General features: G+C 34.8%; 1 protein-coding gene across 1 annotated transcript; it reads right to left on the reverse strand.

The window, feature by feature from the left end:
* Positions 1 to 3,567: 3,567 nt before the first annotated feature.
* On the reverse strand, positions 3,568 to 4,808 carry LOC109799834 (Integrase-type DNA-binding superfamily protein). The gene has a single exon (XM_020360472.3). It carries the CDS (start codon positions 4,534 to 4,536, stop codon positions 3,673 to 3,675), a length of 864 nt encoding a protein of 287 aa, XP_020216061.1. The 5' UTR covers positions 4,537 to 4,808; the 3' UTR covers positions 3,568 to 3,672.
* Positions 4,809 to 21,200: the final 16,392 nt, after the last annotated feature.

The following is a 21,200-nucleotide window of genomic DNA, read 5'->3' on the forward strand; positions in this document are numbered from 1 at the left end:
AGCATAGAAAACATCGGAGATGAAATTTTGAGTACCATCCTTTAATCTAATTGCAACTCGACCTTTTCCCAAAATCGGAATGTTTGAGTTATTTCCAAATTTCACAGTAGTTTTTAATGTTTCATTTAGTGAGGAAAATAACTCCTTTTTCCCACACATGTGGTTGCTGCAACCAGTATCTAGGTACCAAATAGCTTCATCGCTTGAAAAATTATTTGTTGCTAGAAGTAAGGTTTGTGGATTATCAGAAACCTCACCAGTTTGCTCATATTGATTTTCTGCTATATTTGCTTGTTGTTTGAATCTACGATCTGCAGCTCTGTGCCCGAACTTTCTACAGTGATAGCAATTGAAATTTGTCCTCTCCTGGTTGGTGAAACTGCCTCTTCCTCTTCCACGATTGATAGATCTAACATTGTATCCACTTCTTCCTTGATTAGGTGGCCTGAAATTGTTGTCTCTCCATTGTTGATTAAAATTACAACGACCTTTTCCTCTAAAACTACCACGATCTCTACCTTTGAAATTTATATTTCCACCTTCACGACCTCTACTGTCTTCACTTCGGCTGGGTTCTGCTATGTTGGTAAAATTCACCTGGCTTTTCAATGCTTCTTCATTTGCTTTTTCAGTTTTCTCCAAGATTCTGCTCACATGGCTTTCAATGCTACCTTGCAATTCTGCAACTGTCATGATTTCTATGTTGTGGGACTCAATTATTGTAGTCACCACATGATCAAACTTCATCGGCATGGTGCGTAGAATTTTCTCCACTACCTTGCTTTCAGGGATATCTTCTCCATATACTCTCATTTTGTTAACGAGATCTGTTACCCGTGAAAAATATTGTTCAACGGATTCAGAATTCGACATTTCATATCTTTCATATTCCCTTCGCAAAGATTGCAACTTGGATTTTTGAGCTTTCTCTACACCTTTATATGACAACTTCAAAATGTCCCACGCTTCTTTGGCTGTTTTGGCATTTGCTATTTTTCCAAAAATTGAATAATCTACTCCTTGATGAATTTGTGATAGCGCCAACTGGTCCTTCCTTTGAGTTGCATCATCAGCTCCTTGTTGTAAGCCTGGTTCAATAAAACTCCAAATATTGTGAGCTTTCAAATGGGTAGACATCAACAATGCCCAATAATTGTAATCTAGTTTCCCATCTAATTTGGGACCGGACCAAACAATATTGTAGTTGGTGGCCATATCTCTCTCTCAAATAGACTCTGAAAATTTTGATAAAGTGAGAACTCTCTTGTTCCTCACTAATTCTCTCACAAACTCACAAAAAAACAATGTTGGATCTATCTAGCTCTGATACCAATTTGTTATCAGTGGAACATAATAACTCTAAAATAACTCACACACAAAAAGGAAGAGAGGAGAAAAACTGATTTCATCATTTCATCTATTTCATTTCATAACACACACAAAATAAATACGTACAGCATATGGCCTTTTATAGGCAGATGATACATCAAACAAAATAGTATAATATTATATTTAGAAAACTTCATTTGGAAGGAACAAGAATACAAATTGGCTTTGTCCTCTTCGATGTCAAATTTTGCTACTTTCAATTTCAGATGTGCAGCCTCTGTTGAATTCCAAATTTCAATTTGAGATGGTGCAGTAATTTTTGAATAATCAAAATTAAAAGTTCCTGTTGCAGCAATTTAAAATTGTTGGCTTGATTTAATTTTCTGACAGAGAGTACCATTTTTTTTCTTTCATTTTTTTAATAGTATTTTTTACTTATTTGTCTTCTTTTCCTACCAAGTAGTGATATTACATATTTTTATTTAAATACCTCATTAATATATATCATTTCTTTTTCTATTTCTTTTTATTACTTATGATTGAAACTATTAAATGAGTCAAGTTGATTCAATCCAACTTGTTGAGTCAAACATGAAAAATAAATTAATTTTAACAGACCTTATTTTTTTTATCCGACCTGGAATGTTAGCTTATTAGGGTCAGGCCTGGTTTAGTCTTTATATATATTATTACTTTTACATGTATTTTTAAAAAAAATAATTTCAAGCTAAATAGATCTAATATCTTCTGAATTTAATTATATGTAGTTTGATTGGCGTGTTGGTTGGACCTAAAACTAACGAGTTTGACTTAATGGAGCAACAGCCCATTCCGAGTAGCAGGACGAATTTTGAGTTGTGCTTATGTTAGATACATGTCTTTCTTGCAAACAGAGATTAGTTTTAACATGTATCTTTTAAGTCAAGACACATCTATACACACCCATAAGATACATGCATGCACCTAACTTAAGGAGGGCACTATAAAATTCTTCCATGAACATGCATGTTCCACACCTCTCTCCCCTTCCACCAAGCACCAAAAAATGTTTGCTGTCATGGTGAATCCACTTGATACAATTAAATAATATCCACGGCCTTTGTACGTTGCGTCATTGATTTATAATTTATAAAATTGAATTGTATAAAGTATCTATCAAAAATTAATTGCGACATAATAAATATTACTTGAGTGTTGTTGATAAAATTTACATCTGGCGCATTTTTTATTTTTTTTTTAGTTTCAACTTTAGGGGATTGTTCAGTTAAGTTTTTTTTTTTTTTTTTAAAGGCGTTCGAAATAAGAAATTTAAATATGTAATTATAAAAATAAGAAAATTTTCATTTAAATGTTAATACAATATTAGGTTAAATGAGCTTTGTGAATTAATAATAGTAGTGTTAAATTTGAATTCTAGAAATTCATTAGTTTGTGTTATACTAATTATGCCTATTCAAGCTAAAAATATATATATAAATACTTTCTTTGAACTCATATATAAAAAAAAAACACTTAAATTCACACATATTAAAAAAAATAGTTAATTTTATTTAATTTTATATTCATATAAAAGTTAAACTTTACTTCTTAAATTATCCTTAATAATATTTATTGAAAATAATAATCACATTTAATTTTTTAAAATGGTAACATTAAATATAGTCAAGTTAGTTAGAATTTTTTAAGTAAAATTTAATTAAGAATTATTTTCATTAAAGAATCGAACTCAAACATTATTAAAATAATTTAAGTTTTGGTTCAAGACATTAACCACTTGTGTCTAATTCTTAAATTATTTTTTTCCCATATGAATGCAAGAAAGTATTCGATAATTTTTCCATATTAAAAAGAAACTATTAAGTATTTTGAGATGTCTCAAGTCTCAACCAATTTTTATATAAGGTGTATTTAAAATTTTTAATTTCCAAGATATATTAAGAACAGTTAAATTCAGAAGCCTTAAATTTGATTTTCTAATTAAGCACAATTACTCCGTGCTTTAAGCGTAATGATGATGATAGAGTGAATATTTGGAATTGTCATGTAGAAGCGGGGGTTTGAATTTGATGAATTTGCAATGCAAGCACAGAATATTTAGAAGCGCAGGCAAGTGAGGAAAATATCTTATCCTGAGAGAAGCAAAGTTGAATGGATGGTGAAGAAGTGGAAAATTAAAATAGATGTATAGCCTGGAGCCTGGAGCCTGGAGCCTGGAGCCTGGAGGAAAAAAGGAAGGCGAAAACGAAAGGAGAAATCCTGTCTCACGGTTCATAGTTGGTACAAAGAAAAGAAAAGAAAAGAAAAGAAGATATACAAGCTAAGAGAAGAAAAGGGTTTTAAGTTTCAAACGGCGAGAACTTCCCAAATCAAGTCGGGGTCAAAGGAAGGCAACCTGGCAAGAGAACAAGGTTGGAACTCCGTTGGGTGGGTGGAATTCTCCCCCTTCCAAATGGCGTCGTGGGAAACGGAGGGTGAGAAGAGGTGGTTGGCCCAATCAAAGGGGGAGGGGGAGGATGAGGAAGCGGAACAAGTGTTGGTTTTGTGGGAGTCGGAATTAAGCTTCTTGGCGGCACTCTTTTTGGCTCTCTCCCTCTTCACCTTTTGGCATATGGCTTGAATTTTGGCGTCCACGGAGCTCTTCAAAGCCTTCAATCTGCTGGAATCTCCCAAGCCTAGCTGGGTGGGGTCCTTCAGATTGGGGAAGTTCAAACGCGCGTACTCTCCACGGAGCTTATAGGCGGCGCGGTCGTACGCATAAGCAGCGGCTTCGGCAGTGTCGTAAGTGCCCAACCACACTCGCATTCTGTTCTGTGGGAGTCTAATTTCCGCCACCCATTTCCCCCAGTGCCTCTGCCTCACTCCCCTGTACAGCTTTTTCTTGCAGGGGATGGGGTTCGTGTTCGTGTTCGTGTTCGTGTTCGTGTTCGTATAGACACCGTTTCTGAATGAACTCCAACTCCCAACATACGACCCGCTTCCTCGGCTTTCTTGGTAGAACTTCTGTAGGATGTCTCTCTGCCGGAGGTACACGGAAGAGCCCAATGCCTCATACCCAAAGCTTTCCAAAACAGAGTTGTTGCTGCTTGTGCCGTTTGTTGGGCAATTCGAGAAAATTGAGTCAAGGGTGTTTGTGCCACTCGTTAGTATCAGCTTTGATAGACACGACCCAATATCGGTGCCGTCTTTCAATTCAAGCATTCCTTCCATGGTTTTCGCAACAACACAATGTGTGGAGTGTATATAGGAAGAAGGTCACTCTAAAAACTCGTCCCTCTTCCCAATTATATGGAAAACAAAAACAAATTCTGTAGTGAAGATGGAAAGAGAAGAGAAGGATGTGGGTTTTGTTTTTTGGGGTTCAAAGTTGAAACAGTTGTATGCTATTGCTGGGAGTCTTACCGTATGCTGGGTGTATTTATAGCAACAGGAAGCACTTCCCAACAGATTTTTCCTTTTCCTTCACGACGCAACCGATCCCCGTTCACACAACGTCTCTAAATGACTCAAACACCCTCGCTTACCTTATACTCTCTCCACGTAATTTATCATTCATTTCCAACATTGTTGCAATTCAAAACCTACGATCCATCATGCTTTCACACCAAATGCGAAAGAGAGAACCTTTTCTCCAAAGGTTTCGGAATCACACTCCAATTTTATTTTTAACAATTTGTTTTCCGTAATATTAAAATCATACATTCAATTTGTTTATTTTTATAATTCAAAGAAAACGAGTGTTTAACTTTTTTAAATCTATATATCTTGTAAAGAAGGGAGATATAAAAGAGAAATCTTTTCATACCTAAAAGTCTACAAATAATTAAAAATATATTTGATTATTCTTAAATATTTCTAAAAATATCTATATATCTTACTTGAAAATAAATAATTTTAATGTACTAAATAAAAAATTAAAGGTAATATACATTTTATCATACTAAAACTTTCCATTCAACTTTAAAATATTAGATTATAATCTATTCTATTAGAACAATTTCGTGAAAAACACAAATAAAAATCATTATTAAAAATAATGTTTTCAGAGAATAGTATCTTTTAATTTATTAATTATACGCAAAATATTAGTTTTTCCAATTTCGTATCCCTAAAAAAAGTAAAGAAAAACTATATATCATACGCCTGTTCAGGATTATATAAACTTCACAATTTTTATAACAAAATTTCGGGATGCGAAAATTGTAATATAACATGTTAAACTCTTGTTGAGACTGTTAATTTTATTATATTATAAATGCTTTGTTTAAATAAATTTCATATTTATAGCGGTAAAGAACAACATAGTAACATTTCAATCACTATTATGATTTAAGTAAGTTATCTCAACTTTGCATGTAACTAATTCAAAGATTCTGCAGTTATTATTAATTAAGATGAAGAAAAATAAGGCGCAGGGGAAGGGCTGAGTATCTAGAAGCAAATTGTCAAAAGTCAAAAAGCCAATAACTGAGAAGGAGCATGGTAGTGGAAGTAGGCATGGCAACGGGGGGCGGGGCGGGGCGGGGCGTGTTTTAAGTTTCCTGCCCCGCCTTGCTAATTTAAACCGCTCCTGCTCTCGTTTATGATACTCGTCGGAGATAAAATCTAAGTTCTTATTCTCGTTTTTGGTGGGGTTCGAGTTTTCTCACCCCGCCTCTGTCCCCGCTCCTATTTCTTTTTATTTTTCTTTTTTTTATTTATAAATAAATATGAATAATTTTAAAAAAATAAAAGAAAAGAAAAATAATATAAATTTTTATATATAAATATTTTTAATTTTAGTTTATATATATATAAATAATTTTTTAATTATATTATTAAGCAGGACGAGGGAGGGGTGGGTATAGGGGCGGGGGCGGGGCGGGTATTAACATCCTCATCCCCGCCCCTGCACCCGATTTTATCAATCGAGAAAAACTCGAACCCGAACCTGAACCTGATAAACATGGGTTTTTCCCGTCCAAATCGGGACAAGTTCATTCAGGTACCCACAGGGACGGGTTAGATTGTCATGCCTAAGTGGAAGTATTGTTAGTATCTATTAGTAGGAAGAAAAAAAAACATCTCTTATATTTTAAAAATTATAAATAAAATAAAAAATAAATAAATTGAATTAGTGATTATGAATGATTACTTAAAAAAAAAAAACATGAACAGTTATTTTACTAAAACCTTTCTTAATAAAAAATATAATAATTTATTAAAAATAAAGAAAAAAGATCATTCCTTATATCTGTATTATAATAAGTATTTCTAAAATATAAATTAAAGGCATGCAGAGTTTGAGTTGATCTTAGCCAAGAGAGTTTACTCAAAAAGAAGTTGTGTTTTGTAGGTGATAGATAAGCAATAATTTATATAGTAAACCTTAATTAGGGATGGAGATTTGAGTATTTGACACATAGTCCATGTACAGTGTCATTGATGAGCTATGCACTACATCATCACCAAAAAATAAAGCCAACTTTTACAATTAATTGGGGCGATATGAGAACGTGATGAGAGGAGAAGAGGATGGAAGTAGTAGTTTCACAGGTCAGAACGTGTCATTCCGAAAAGGTCCCTTTCTGCATCAGAACCACGCGTTTCTTACACCGGGCCTCCTACCAGTACCATTTAATTCCGTTTTACTTAATCATTCTTTTATCTTTTAAGTAAATAATTCTGGATGTATTTATTTTCAATTTATAATATACTTGCATTTTAATTTTTAAAATAATATTTCTTTTAAAAATAAAGTTTCAATATAGAAAAATTATAACCACACCTTATACTGAAATAGAAAGAGAAGAGATTTTAAAACTGTAGAGGAAAAGGGATAGATTTAATCAATATACAATATGACGAAAAATAAAAAAGAGAGAGGAAGAAATGAGTCGTAAAAGAGCCATATGTATGATAATAAATACTCTTAAAAGTAATATTATTTTTATAATATTTTCAAAACTCATTTTTATCTTTCTTTTTTATCACATAATTTGTTTTATCTAGTTATTTTTTTCTTTTTTATTTCTCAACACTAAGAAAATTATACCAATATATTATAATAATAAATTTTATTTTTCTATTAAAATTTTGCCAATATTTGAAAGGAAAATAAAACTTTGGATAAATATTATGACAAAAATTCATAATTTTTAACTATTTTATTGATGAGAAGTTTATAGATATTTAATTTTTGTCAAAGAATTTAATTGACTATCTTTACTGAGATATTTTTTAAAAATATTTTTTTATCAATAAAATTCGAATTTAAAACTTTGTTTAACTAAAGAGACGGTCAATAAATAGTTAATGATACAAGTTTATTGTACCTGTCAAAAGGATACAACAGTAATCTTCTTGTATTCTAAGGGCCGAACGAGTACTCCGATCGAATATTCCGGTAAGCCGGGGGGAGAGACACCTGCAGAAGGCACTCCGACGCTCAAGTCAGTACAAAGCACAAATATCGATGACAATTAATGAACAGTGGCGTTACCTTATGACATGAGCTATTTATACTGACATTTATGGGCCCGGATTACCATGGGCCCTGCAACAGGATTACCGTATTAGGTAATATGCTTCTAATCGGCTTATTGGTGTGATTAACTTTTAATCCCTAATTAAGGGTATTTGTTAACTCTTGCTTGGGAATAACAGCTTATGGATCATCTGGTGGCCGATCAGCGGGCGGCCACCTGGTTCGGCCATTTGGGTGTCAGTCATTAGGTGGCCGAATGGCCGAACCAGGTGGCCGAATGGCCGAACCAGGTGGCCGAATGGCCTTACTAGTACACTTGCCCCCTAGCCTTGGGGAAGGAAAACCTTGCTCAAGGGTATAGAAATGGTGTTAAGGTATGTGAGGAGTCAAAAGGTTGGAGAAATCGCCGCCGTTGGATTTTGAAGATCTGGCAGTTACTTTTTTAAAATTTTCCCGCCATTTTGTTTTGCTATATATAGGTATGGGTGGTAGGGCCTCTTACGCGTATCGCTCTCAGCCGAATTGTGTCGTCCGAGCTAGGTTTAGATATCCAATCCACACACGCCGAGTGATTGTTTTAAAAATTTCTTTGTTGGTAAGTTCGATTTTATGGCTACTTCTTCCGAAAGCTCTTCGGCTACTGGGGTTCGGTCGTCTTCATCCGAGGGGTCATCGTCCAGTGCTTCGGAGCATTCACGCGTGGAGGTGCCTTCGCCGAACGAAGTAAGAGGATCTGGTGAAAGTGAGAGTGGGTCCGAAGAGACCTCCACCAGTGGGAGTGAGGAGGTGCCGACCAGGAGTAGGCGTGTCTCCAATCGGCAAAAATATGGGCCATCTGAAGTACCGGAGTATGAATGGGTGAATGGAGAGGTCACTTCGTATTACTCTCGCTACCGAGATACTACCATGATTACCAATCTACTAGAGTATACCAAATGTTTGCACTTCGATGCTGGGGAGAATCCCTATTCGATTGGGGTTCGCGCGTGCCAAAACAACGCCTTTCCCAATCCAGACATCGTATGCCTAGACAAGCAGGCTGATCGGATGGCCTCCTTCTACATGTACGATTGCCTTCTAAGAGACTTAAAGGTGAAGTTGCCGTTTGATGAATTCACCATGGGGGTGCTTAGAGTTTTAAACGTAGCACCGAATTAACTACACCCAAATAGCTGGGCACAACTTCAAGGTTTTAAACATCTGTGTCGGTGCGTGAACATCAAACCTTCCCCTCTACTTTTTCTCTATTTTTACTCTTCTCGGCCTTCAGACTTGGCGAAATGGGTATCGCTTAACCGAGTGGGGAGTCGGCAGCTTCTGGATAGTTTCACTTCGTCTTATAAGAACTTTAAGGCTGGGTTCTTTCGAGTGACTATTCGTCTGAACGGACGTCGTTTCTTTTTTGGGGTCGACGATAAGAGTTTGTTTCCGTTGTACTGGACGCGCGCCCCTCGGCCATATGATGAAGTACCGGACGACCTTCTCATAGCCGAAGAGCCGCGGGACATTCAATTTTTGCTTCAACTTCCTCGGCGTTTGCCGACGAGGTCACTAATTAATTTAGTGGACTCTTCCCGATGGGATTATGATTTGATAGGTACGTGTTTTTCCTATTTTGGCCTTAAGCTAAATTCATATTGATGTTCACTTGGTCATTTGTGCAGGAATCATGGTGAAGAGCGGGGCCGACGAGATCAACATTCGTGACCTCCTAGCTGGTCGGGTCCAGCAAGTTAAGGTTTTCGGGGTTATGGCCAGTTCATCGGTTGCGCCATCCCCTCGGCCCGAGCAGGATAACCGAAGTCCTCCTTCGCCGACTCGCAAGCATAAGAAGGGGAAGAAAGGGAAGGGGGTTGCCGAGGGGAGCCAGCTGGCGTTGGTTCAGCAACTTGCCATGGGGCCTCTTGGTGAGTTAATGCAAATGAGGCAAAGACTCGAAGAGGCCGATAAGTCAACAGCCGAGGCCATGGCAACGGCCGAGGAAGCCCTAGCTAGGAACCGCGAGCTTGCCGCCGAGCTAGATGTGCAAAGGCGCAACAATGATACCCTTCGACTGGACCTTCAAAAGGCAATAAACGAAGATAACTGCCAAGCAGAAGAGGCCCAGGTCGAGTTGGATAGGGTCAAAGAGGAGGCGAAAGAGCGCATTGTGGCGCAGCATGAGTCCGAATTTCGCCACGCTCTTCGGCAAGCAAAGTACTTCGGCCGTTTTCGCGAGGACTTTGAGTCGACATGACCAAAGACTTTTACCAAGGGTCTTTCATGTCGTTTTCCAAGATGCCTGCGGGAGCTATTCCGGATAGTGATGAACCGGATGATGCTCCTGAGGGGGAAGAGACTCAAGGTGCCTCGGATGACGAAGTCGAGGATGATCGTGAAGGGCCGACCCACGAGCAAGAGGACGAGCCAGAAACTCAGGAGGAAGCCCACACTCACCCTGATGAATGATTTCCTTTTGTGTATTTCATAGAACTTGAAGTGTTTAGGGTTTAATAGGCCGATAGAGCCTTTTTTGTATCTTGTTTTGAGTAATGAAAAGTACCTTTGTGTTTGCATTTGGTAACAATGTTGCATATTTTGAATCGCTGAATCCGGCATTTGCGTAAATCGTTTAAGCTAAATACAACCGTCTTAATAAGAAACAAGCTAAAGTTGTTTTCTTTTATTAAAACCGAACAAGGTCCTTTGAAACAAGCTAAAGATGTCTTCCTTTAGAAGCAAAGCCGAATAGACTCATTCGGAACTACTTGTCCTTTGCAACAAGTTCCTTCGGATTTGATTGTATTTGAGTGAAAACCGACCGGGTTCCTTCGGATTTGATTGTTATTGAGTCGAAAACGAACGGGTTCGCTCGGACTTGAAAACCGAGAGTTCCTTCGGATTTGATTGTACTTGAGGCAAAACTGAATGGGTTAGTTCGGACTTGAAAATCGAGAGAGTCCCTTCGGATTTGATTGTACTTGAGTCAAAACCAAATGGGTTCGTTCGGACTTGAAAACTGAGATAGTTCCTTCAGATTTGATTGTATTTGAGTCAAAAATCTGGATGGGTTCATTCGGACTTGAAAACTGAGAGAGTTCCTTCGGATTTGATTGTATTTGAGTCAAAACCGAATGTGTTCATTCGGACTTGAAAACCGAGAGAGTCCTTTCGGATTTGATTGTACTTGAGTCAAAACTGAATGGGTTCATTCGGACTTGAAAACCGAGAGAGTTCCTTCGGATTTGATTGTATTTGAGTCAAAACCGAATGGGTTCATTCGGACTTGAAAACCGAGAGAGTCCCTTCGGATTTGATTGTTCTTGAGTTCCTCGGCCAAGTGGGATCACTCGGGAGGGAAATTTGTTTATATAATTCCAAGGCACATCCTTAGCCGAGTGGGATTACTCGGGAGGGAAGCCTAGTTGTATGATTCCGAAGGCACGTCCTTGGCCGAGTGGGATCACTCGGGAGGGAAGCCTGTTTGTACGATTTCGAAGGCACATCCTTAGCCGAGTAAGGTCACTCGGGAGGGAAGCCTGTTTGTATGATTCCAAAGGCACATCCTTAGCCGAGTGGGGTCACTCGGGAGGGAAGCCTATTTGTACGATTCCGAAGGCACATCCTTAGCCGAGTAGGGTCACTCGGGAGGGAAGCCTGTTTGTATGATTCCGAAGGCACATCCTTAGCCGAGCGGGGTCACTCGGGAGGGAAGCCTGTTTATACGATTCCGAAGGCACATCCTTAGCCGAGTAGGGTCACTCAGGAGGGAATCCTGTTTGTATGATTTCGAAGGCACATCCTTAGTCGAGTGGGGTCACTCGGGAGGGAAGCCTGTTTGTACAATTCCGAAGGCACATCCTTAGCCGAGTAGGGTCACTCGGGAGGGAAGCCTGTTTGTATGATTTCGAAGGCACATCCTTAGCCGAGTGGGGTCACTCGGGAGGGAAGCCTGTTTGTAACAACTTGAACGAATAAAAATACACAGAATGAGTTGAAATGTATTTCATTAATATGTGCCTCGTTAAAAACTTTGTCGGCCAAAACCCCTTTTCACTTTTTTATAAGGGGAGAAAAGACCGATCAAGGAAAAGAGTGCACTCTGTATACATTGATTGATACCCCTACAATACATTTTGTTAACTGAAATAAGCCTTCAAGTGAGTTGAATTCCAAGTTCTTGGAATGACCTTTCCCGAAAGCTCTTTCAACTTGTATGCACCGTTGTCAAGAGAGTGGCGGATTCTGAATGGGTCATCCCAATTTGCTGCCAACTTACCCTCGCGGGGGTTGTGCCTGGCCGATCCTTGAACGCGCCATACTAAGTCTCCTTCCTTAAAACATCGTTTTGAAAGCGTGGAATTGAATCGCCTGCTCATCCTCTGTTTACATGCCTCGGCGACGATGTGTGCCTTGTCTCGGACTTCTTCTATTACATCAATCTCTGCCTGAAGGGATAAGTTATTGTTTGCCTCATCAAAATGTATCCGGCGGAAAGAAGGTTCACCAACTTCTACGGGGATTATGGCATCTGTGCCATATGTCAATCGGAACGGAGTTTCCTTTGTTGTAGACTGAGTTGTACATCTATAAGCCCACAAGACTTCTATCAGTTCTTCGGCCCAGGCGCCTTTAGAATCTCCTAATCGCTTCTTCAGTTCTGTTAGAATGACCTTGTTCGCAGCCTCGGCTTGTCCGTTTGATTGAGGATGTTCCACCGACGTGAATCGGTGCCGAATACCCAAGTCGGTGATAAATTTGTTCAATTTTTGATCTGTGAACTGAAGACCGTTGTCCGTTATAATGGCATACGGTATGCCGAAGCGTGTGATGATGTTCTTCCACAGGAATTTCTGAACCATGTTGGCCGTGATCGTGGCTAGTGGTTCGGCCTCAATCCACTTTGTGAAGTAGTTGATAGCGACCAACAGAAACTTACATTGTCCTTTGGCGAGGGGGAACGGACCGAGGATGTCCATCCCCCACAGGGCAAATGGCCAAGGAGCACTGATACTATGTAACTCTTCAGCCGAGGCGTGAATTATATTTCCATGGCATTGACATGGTATGCATCGTTTCACAAACTCCGCGCAATCAGTTTTAAGAGTTGGCCAGTAATAACCGGCTCTCAACACCTTGGCTGCCAAAGTTCTTCCACCTGAATGAGACCCACAGATCCCTTCATGGACTTCTCTCAGGACATAATCTGCTTGTGCTGAATCAAGGCATTTTAGTAGTGGTGTGGAGAAGCCCCTTCGGTACAGTTCTCCGCTGACTACCGAGTATCGGGCTGCCTGCGTTCTGAGCTTTTTGGCGGCGGAAGGATCAGTCGGCTGCTTTCCTTTTTCAATATAGTCCATTATCTCGGTCATCCAAGTTTGTTGGGGTTCATTGACCGACATACATTCAACTGTTTTGACACTAGGAGTTGCAAGGTCGAGATGAAGAGTAGTTCGAAGTTGCCCAGGTTTTCGACTACTACTAGCCAGTCGAGCTAGCTGATTGGCACGCTCATTGCGTTCTCCGGGGGTATGTTTGACCTGGACGTCATCAAAAGTGTTGCGTGTGTTCTGAAACAAATGGTAATATTTCAACAAGTACCTGTCAAAAGGATACACCAGTAATCTTCTTGTATTCTAAGGGCCGAACGAGTACTCCGATCGAATATTCCGGTAAGCCGGGGAGGAGACACCTGCAGAAGGCACTCCGACACTCAAGTCAGTACAAAGCACAAATATCGATGACAATTAATGAACAATGACATTACCTTATGACATGAGCTATTTATACTGACATTTATGGGCCCGGATTACCATGGACCCTGCAACAGGATTACCATATTAGGTAATATGCCTCTAATCGGCTTATTGGTGTGATTAACTCTTAATCCCTAATTAAGGGTATTTGTTAACTCTTGTTTGAGAATAACCTTAGCTTATGGATCATCTGGTGGCCGATCAGCGGTCGGCCACCTAGTTCAGTCATTTGGGTGTCGGTCATTAGGTGGCCGAATGGCCGAACCAGGTGGCCGAATGGCCGAACCAGGTGGCCGAATGGCCGAACCAGGTGGCCGAATGGCCGAACCAGGTGGCCGAATGGCCGAACCAGGTGGCCGAATGGCCGAACCAGGTGGCCGAATGGCCTTTATAGTACATTTATAATAACTAATAAGTGATATAAGTGCATCAATAAATTATATATTACTACCAGGTATAATATTAATAACAAATTATATAATGCCATTGTTCTTTATTTTGTGACGGATAATCATTGGTAAACGAGGCATCCCAATTTAATAATCAATTCTTGATCTTCAATTTTGGGGTTCGAAAAAGAATGTGTGAGAGATGGGATGGGAATCTAACAAATATGCATGGTCATGTTTCTTTTGTTGGGTAATTGATCGACATCCACTTGGAACTTAGCAAAAAGAATATGCGCATGGCTGAAAAACCAAGACGCATTTAATTAATTTGCTTAAACCAGAATCAGAATCAAATTATGCATGATTTGTTCGAAGAACTATTAATATTTATTCCAAGATAAGCACTGATACGGGATGAATACTAGCTATTTATGTTGACTTTCAAAGCTGCCAGCAATAACAGCAACGTGTCTATGCCACCTATCTTGAAATAGAAACATAGCATTGAATGTGATAGCGATACTTTTTAAGCTATTTCCTGTTGAAGTGAAATATAGTCAATAGTGAGTGACAAAATACATATTTTCATAAATTTGCATAAGTAATAGAGGCTTTAAGTAGGAAACACATGGGGGAATCTATTATAGGCATTACACTGATGGGTGTCAGCTACGAAGTAAGTTTCATTACTCTTTTGCCTGGTAAGGTAATAGCCCATTAATAATCATAAGTAAAGGTACATTGTCTTACGCAAAAATCAAATAAAAAATGTCCTCATGCACTTTCAACGAAATTTTGAAGCAAACTTATTGATTAGTTAGTTACTTAGTTACCATCATCAGTATGGGGAGCACATGCTGATTGCCGAAGCCTCCCCATTTTTCTTGTCATAGAGTATAGGTACGTCAGATTCAGAGCTAAGTATAAGAATCTGTATCTATATATGTGTCAACGTGTTGGAGTGGTGAAGGGAGTTTTAGTGTTTTTTGTATATTTATGTCTGATGACTAGAAAAAGTATACTAAAATATGAGTCAACATGAGTAATTAGTTTAATATTGTAGAACTAATTGAGTTAAAATAACATAAATAATTTTTACCTTAAATAGAAATTTTTATGGTGAAGTATGCTAATAAGTTATTAAAAATTGTTGAGAATAAAGAATTTAATGGTTAAAATTAAGATGAAGAGGTAGGGTAGGGCAGAATTATTCAGCGGAAGGCACGGATTGATGATTGAATGAAAAAAGGGGGAGAGATATTGTTGGAACAGGTATGCAGTGTAGATATGATGGTGGATGATGAAGTGAGAAAGTGGAACAAGTATTGTAGGCAAGGCATGAAAGTGGGGACAAGAGTGACCAATGAATGAGCATTGAGCATGGTGAATTAAAGGCGTAAAGGTGTGTGTGGAAAGGTATGGGGTGGTAGGCCTTATTTGTGAAATGAGAAGGACAATACTCGTGAAAGGACACTCCAAGTCTTGAATTTATTTTGCATGTGACACGACCTAACAATGAGATCACTAGTCAACGTTTTTTAACGCAATCTACTCATTATTCGTATGGATCACCGTACATGTGGCATTTATAGAATTGGCATCCACCACTTTTGCATCGGCTAGGGGCAATAACGTAAATGTGTGAATGAAGATTGCAAATATAGAATGGAAACGCGTGGAGGGGATTGTTGAACGTGGGATTGACTCTGAAAAAGGTGTGTTTTGGCTGTATACGATATTATGAAGCTTTTCAATAAATGCCAACATGGCAGTATACGGCGGATAGTTTGGCCACTCCCATTCTCTCTTCTTTTTCTTTCACCACGTGGCACCTTATCTCTACCCATATCCACACCTCTTTTGATTACGTTAATATTTCACTCTCCTTTCAATAATTCTAAATATGAGATAAAGAAAATATTATAGATAGATATGAAATTGGTTGTGTTTGAATGGGGGAGTCACAGCGGATAAAGGTGCGTCGTATTAGAGAGGGAAGGGAATTTCTGATTTCAAAGATGTAGGTGGCGTTGGGGTCATGTGGATAAGAAAAGAAATGGCACTCTGGTGATGGTGCTCATCGGATAGGTAGGGTCCAATTTGTATACCACCTTTCGAGACAGAGTACGTGACCTGGTCACAGGTCTCTAGCACCAAGGTCCCCCCACAAAATATATATATATTACCTTTGCATCCATCAACATTGCTTTCCAACATGGAGCATATATAACTTTATATCATAAATGTATGTTAATCACTTTCTTTTACACATTTATTATTAAATATATACCATACATTATATTTGATGGTTTAGATGACAAATATTCTTTATTAAAAATAATCATGTTTTAAGTTAAATAAAATCATTATAAATGACAAAATTCTTCCTCTAAATATTTAACAAAACTATATACAACAACTCTAACTCAAAATCATTCATTGAGATAATATTATATTTTATCTTCATTTTTTTAAAATTTCCACTAGCAAGGGAAAAGACATTGTGCCTCCAATAAAAAGATAAGTATTTTTTTATATAAAAAAAACAGAGTAGTTATTACTTTTAAAAATAATTTTTATTTTCTTATATCCATTTTTCCTATTTTGCTTCTGAAGATATATATTGATGGGAAAAAAAGTTAGCTAAAATACAATAGAAAAGTATAATCGTTCTACAAAAATTAGATACCAAAGGGTAATATATATCTCTTTTATATAGTATTATAGATACTAATAAGCTATAAACCCCATTAGGATCCTTGTGTGTGGGAGTGTTAAAATTATACAATGTACAAGATTCTTCTAAGTTCTAATCTTTTACGATTATTGTAAAAAAAAATACTTATGTAGATCGATGTCCAATCTTCTTTAAAAAAAAGTGTCAAATCTTTTCTTTTAACACATTTTTATTGAATCAATATGTTAAATATGTACTAATTAAAAATTTTAAATATATTTTTAGTTTTTAAAATTTTTGTTAACTTTTTTTAGTCTTTTAAACAAATTTTATTTGATTTTAATTCTTGAAAATAATAATTTATAAAAAAAAATTGACATCAAATGCCAAAATGTTAATGGAAAGAAAAATTTAATGACTAAAAAGTAAACATGGACAAAAGTTTATGAACTAAAATTAGTAATTAAAAAATAAAAAACGAAAATTGAAAATTGAAAATACTAAAAAATAACAATTTGCGGATTGGATAATTTCAATCCGGCAAATTTCTCCGAGAATTAAAATGAGAATAAAATGGCCGAAGAAAAACTCACTTTTAAGATACAATTGCAGGTACTTATCCCTCTAGGTAAGATATGCGCTAGCTAGACATATAAGTGAAAAATGTTTAAAATTGAAACTTTCTCTGAGCATTTTTTATTAAACCTTTTGTATTAACTTGAAAGAAGTATTAATTTAGGGTATCTTAATTATTAGCTAATTTGATTGAATATCTAAAAAAAAGAAAAGAAAAAGATGCTAATTATATTATAGTATTAGTTAGGAAAGGGTCAAAGCGAAATGTAATGGATGCTCTTAACTGAATATAGGAGCCATTTAATTTGAAACAGAATTTTGTCAAGTTGGAATGAAGGAGTGGCCTTGGCGGTTTGACCTTTGTCTTTGAGGAATTGAGGCTATGAGCTGTCTTTCTCTTTATACACTCTGCTCTGCTTACTGCTTACTGCTTACTGCTTACTGCTCACCCAATTCCTTTTCAATTCTGACCTGGTCGGTTTGACAAATCAAGGTTTATGTCTAACTTCTTTTTATTTTTTATTTTAATTTCAATATATTTATGAAAATATATCAACTAAAAATAAAAACTAAGCACTTGCATTTGCATTTTGGGTGCACTTATTTTGTTGTTTTCAATGATAATAGTAATAGTAAAAAATAAAAAGTATTATTTTATAATAGTTAATAAAAAGTATGTGAACTAAAAATGGAAAGAAAAGAAAAGCAACCATGAAGTGTTGTTATGAAGCACCTAGTTAATTTGTTTTCTTAAGCAGAGTCGGATACATAAGGAATAATTAGATGAAGACCTGGTCATCTAGTTGACAACAGAGAGTCACCTCTTTAATTCTTTAGGAAATAAATAATTAAAGATATTCATATTATAAACAACAACAACCTCATTCGATACGCTTTCCACACCCAAAGTCAAAATATACTTTTTATAACACGTAAACAGATATATATATATATAGTTCACCAAATAAAGATTGGAAATGAAGTTCTATTTTTTTGTATTAAATTAAGGTGTAAGAACTTCTATTTTAAAGGGGTATCTGCTAAGTATTGTTGCATATACAATATAAGGGTATTAATTACAATTTATTTAATTCAATAAAGGTATGTATAAAAATATTTTTTTAATACCGCTGATTAGAAATACAAATTTTCAAAATATTTTATTATATATGTCCATAAGCAAATCCTTAATTCAACATGTATCCAAAGAAAAATACATTTAGTGTAAAAAAAATGCTATCTTATTTTTATTTATATATAATTTTTATTTTTCTATTTTAAAATAGAGAGTTAATCTTTATTTTTTAAGATAATTTTTTTTAAAAAATAATAATATAAATGAGATTTATTAATAAAATAAAAATTAATTATTCTTTAAAATAAAAATAAATAATATTATATTATCTTATACTAAGAGATAAAATATACTTTTAATTAAAAAATATATTTGAAATATTTTTTTTCCTCATTATAATATATTCATTTGATAAAAAATTATAAAATATATAATTGATTTAAAGTAATTTATTAAAATAATAAACAAAGTAAATTTATAAAAATAAATTTTATATAAAATATATTATTTACTAAAATAATAATTGATTTTAATCATAAGGAAAGAGAAAAATGTAGTATTTATATCTTTCGACAAATAAGAGTATAATTTTATTTTAAAATAACTATAAACACAAAAATTTATATGTTATTTTTATAATTTTTATTCATCTATATCATATAACTAAATCAAATGATATTATCAATTAATAAATATTAAATTGATAATAAGATATATATATATATATATATATATATTCTATATTTTAAAAATAAGAAGTTAAATATCTCAATTTTATAATAGAAGAATAAAAATTCAGATCAACAGAAGTAAAGAATTTAAAATACAATTTAGAAAGAAAAAATATATGTATTTGTTGGTTACGTGTATAGTTGTTGTGATCTTGCATAACCCTCAAATCGGGATACGCTGACTTTTGAAGATATGGCCAACGGGCAACGCCGACATCACGTGGGTTGTTCATAAATAATGACCTTTTATATATATACAGAATGAAATTGGACAAATTTACTTATTCATTTAATAATTTATATATTTTATACCAAAAATTTTATGTTTCACATCAAATTTTTCATATTTTGTGTCAAAATTTAATGATTTAATAATTTAATTAAAAAATTCTAATACATAAATAAGTGTATAAATTTTTAAAAATTTTAAAAATTATTTGATATCTCATTATATAAATTTAAATTAATATATAAAATATTTTTATGATTATTTATTAATTTAATTTAATAAAACAAAATATTAAATAATTTTAAATTTTTTTAAGAATCTACAAGTTTAATCTATGTATTAAATTTTCTTACTTTAATAATTAAATCATTAAAATTTGATGTAAAACATGAATTATTTAGTGAATTAAGTATATATATATATATATATATATAAATTACACATTTTTACAAAATTTGTTTCTATTTTTATTTTTAATTTGATCTCCTAATTTTTAAAATATAAAAAATTATTCTGTTCACAGTATTTAAACCACTAAATTAAAATGATCATGAGATTTATTTCTTTAGATCATTACAAAATTGTTTTTATTTTCACGATTTAAGCATGAAAAGGTAAAATTTGAGACATTTTAAATTAATAAATTATAGGAAGAAAAAATAAAATAAATAAATAAATGAATAAATAATTGAGAATAAAATTTATGGAATTATATAATTTTAGCTAGGGTATTTTCAAAGAAATCTGGTAAATTCACTTTAGACACAATTTTGGCTCCGTGTATATTAGTGTGTTAAAATCAAATTCGTCCTTTATTGGCAGACTTTGTTTCGGCCAAGTCTCATAAGTAATGAAGAGGCCAAGGGTGGTTTTGCTGTATTTTTAGGAGACAAGATTACATTGGTGTAAGTCATAGGGTTTGAAAAAAGGTAATGGGTTTAGTTCGTGCATTTTGGCTAGTTTAATTCTATGTTAACTTGGTTAGTTTGGATTAATTTCCTCTGGGTTGTTGCTTCAAGGGAAATTTTCAATTCCAATTTGTACAAGGTTTCGCTCAAATAATGTTTAGAAAAAATAATTCAATCAAATTTGGTCAATAGAATTTTTTGTCAAATGACCTAATTCATTTAGTTTACTGTCCATTTAAAATTCAGAGTTTAGAAACTCAAATTAGTATACCATATATATATATAAATTAATTTGATTTTCACATAAATAAAAGTTATTTTTTTCTTTTAATTATTTTCAGCCACTTAATCACATATTAGAAAAATCATGGTGTTACAAATCGGGTTTGAGTGTCTTAGTCCATTAAAATCGCAACTCTAACATTACTGTTGATATTAAATAATTTGATGGGGAGTCATACTTTATTTTGCATTAAGTGATTGTGATACTTTTCAAGTGACATTCTAATGAGTTGAGACAAAAATTCGTTTATGACGACACAAATAGCTGAAAGGTTAATTGTTAGGGTTATCCAAATTAAGTTGATGAATGTGAAAGATTCTTGCTACTACATGATTTATTTTATTTTATTTTTTACTGAAAAGGATTGATGGAAACTTATTGGGGATTAGGTTTCCAGCATAAGTAGCTCTCAGTATAGGAGATGGTTTAATGCAAGTATATGATTATTTCTTACATCATGCAACATATAACTATGTATTGAATACCGATTTAAATTTATGTTCAATGAAAAAAAAAACATATTTTATTATTGGAAAAAGTAAAAGTTTATGAGTGTTTTGATTTTCAACTCCAATTAAATTTAACTCAATTAATTCTCAAATACATCCTAAGTCCATTTTTTAAAAGTTAAAAATTTGCGTGTTACTAAGTATCAACATAACAATTTCTGAACTATACATGAAGGCATTTTAAATGTTTTGCAAATTAGGGATACATTACTCTTCATTTGTAGTTTTCATCTTATATTATTTCTAAGTGACTCAAAACTTAGGGAGTTGGATTATTTTGATTTTGAGGCTTATCT

The sequence above is a fragment of the Cajanus cajan genome, chromosome 11 (genome assembly GCF_000230855.2).
Source record: "Cajanus cajan strain Asha chromosome 11, NIPB_CcT2T_4, whole genome shotgun sequence".
NCBI lineage: Eukaryota > Viridiplantae > Streptophyta > Magnoliopsida > Fabales > Fabaceae > Cajanus > Cajanus cajan.

Excerpts from the sequence above, each read along its gene's own strand:
- LOC109799834 (XM_020360472.3), bottom strand. The coding sequence starts at position 4,536 with ATGGAAGGAATGCTTGAATTGAAAGACGGCACCGATATTGGGTCGTGT.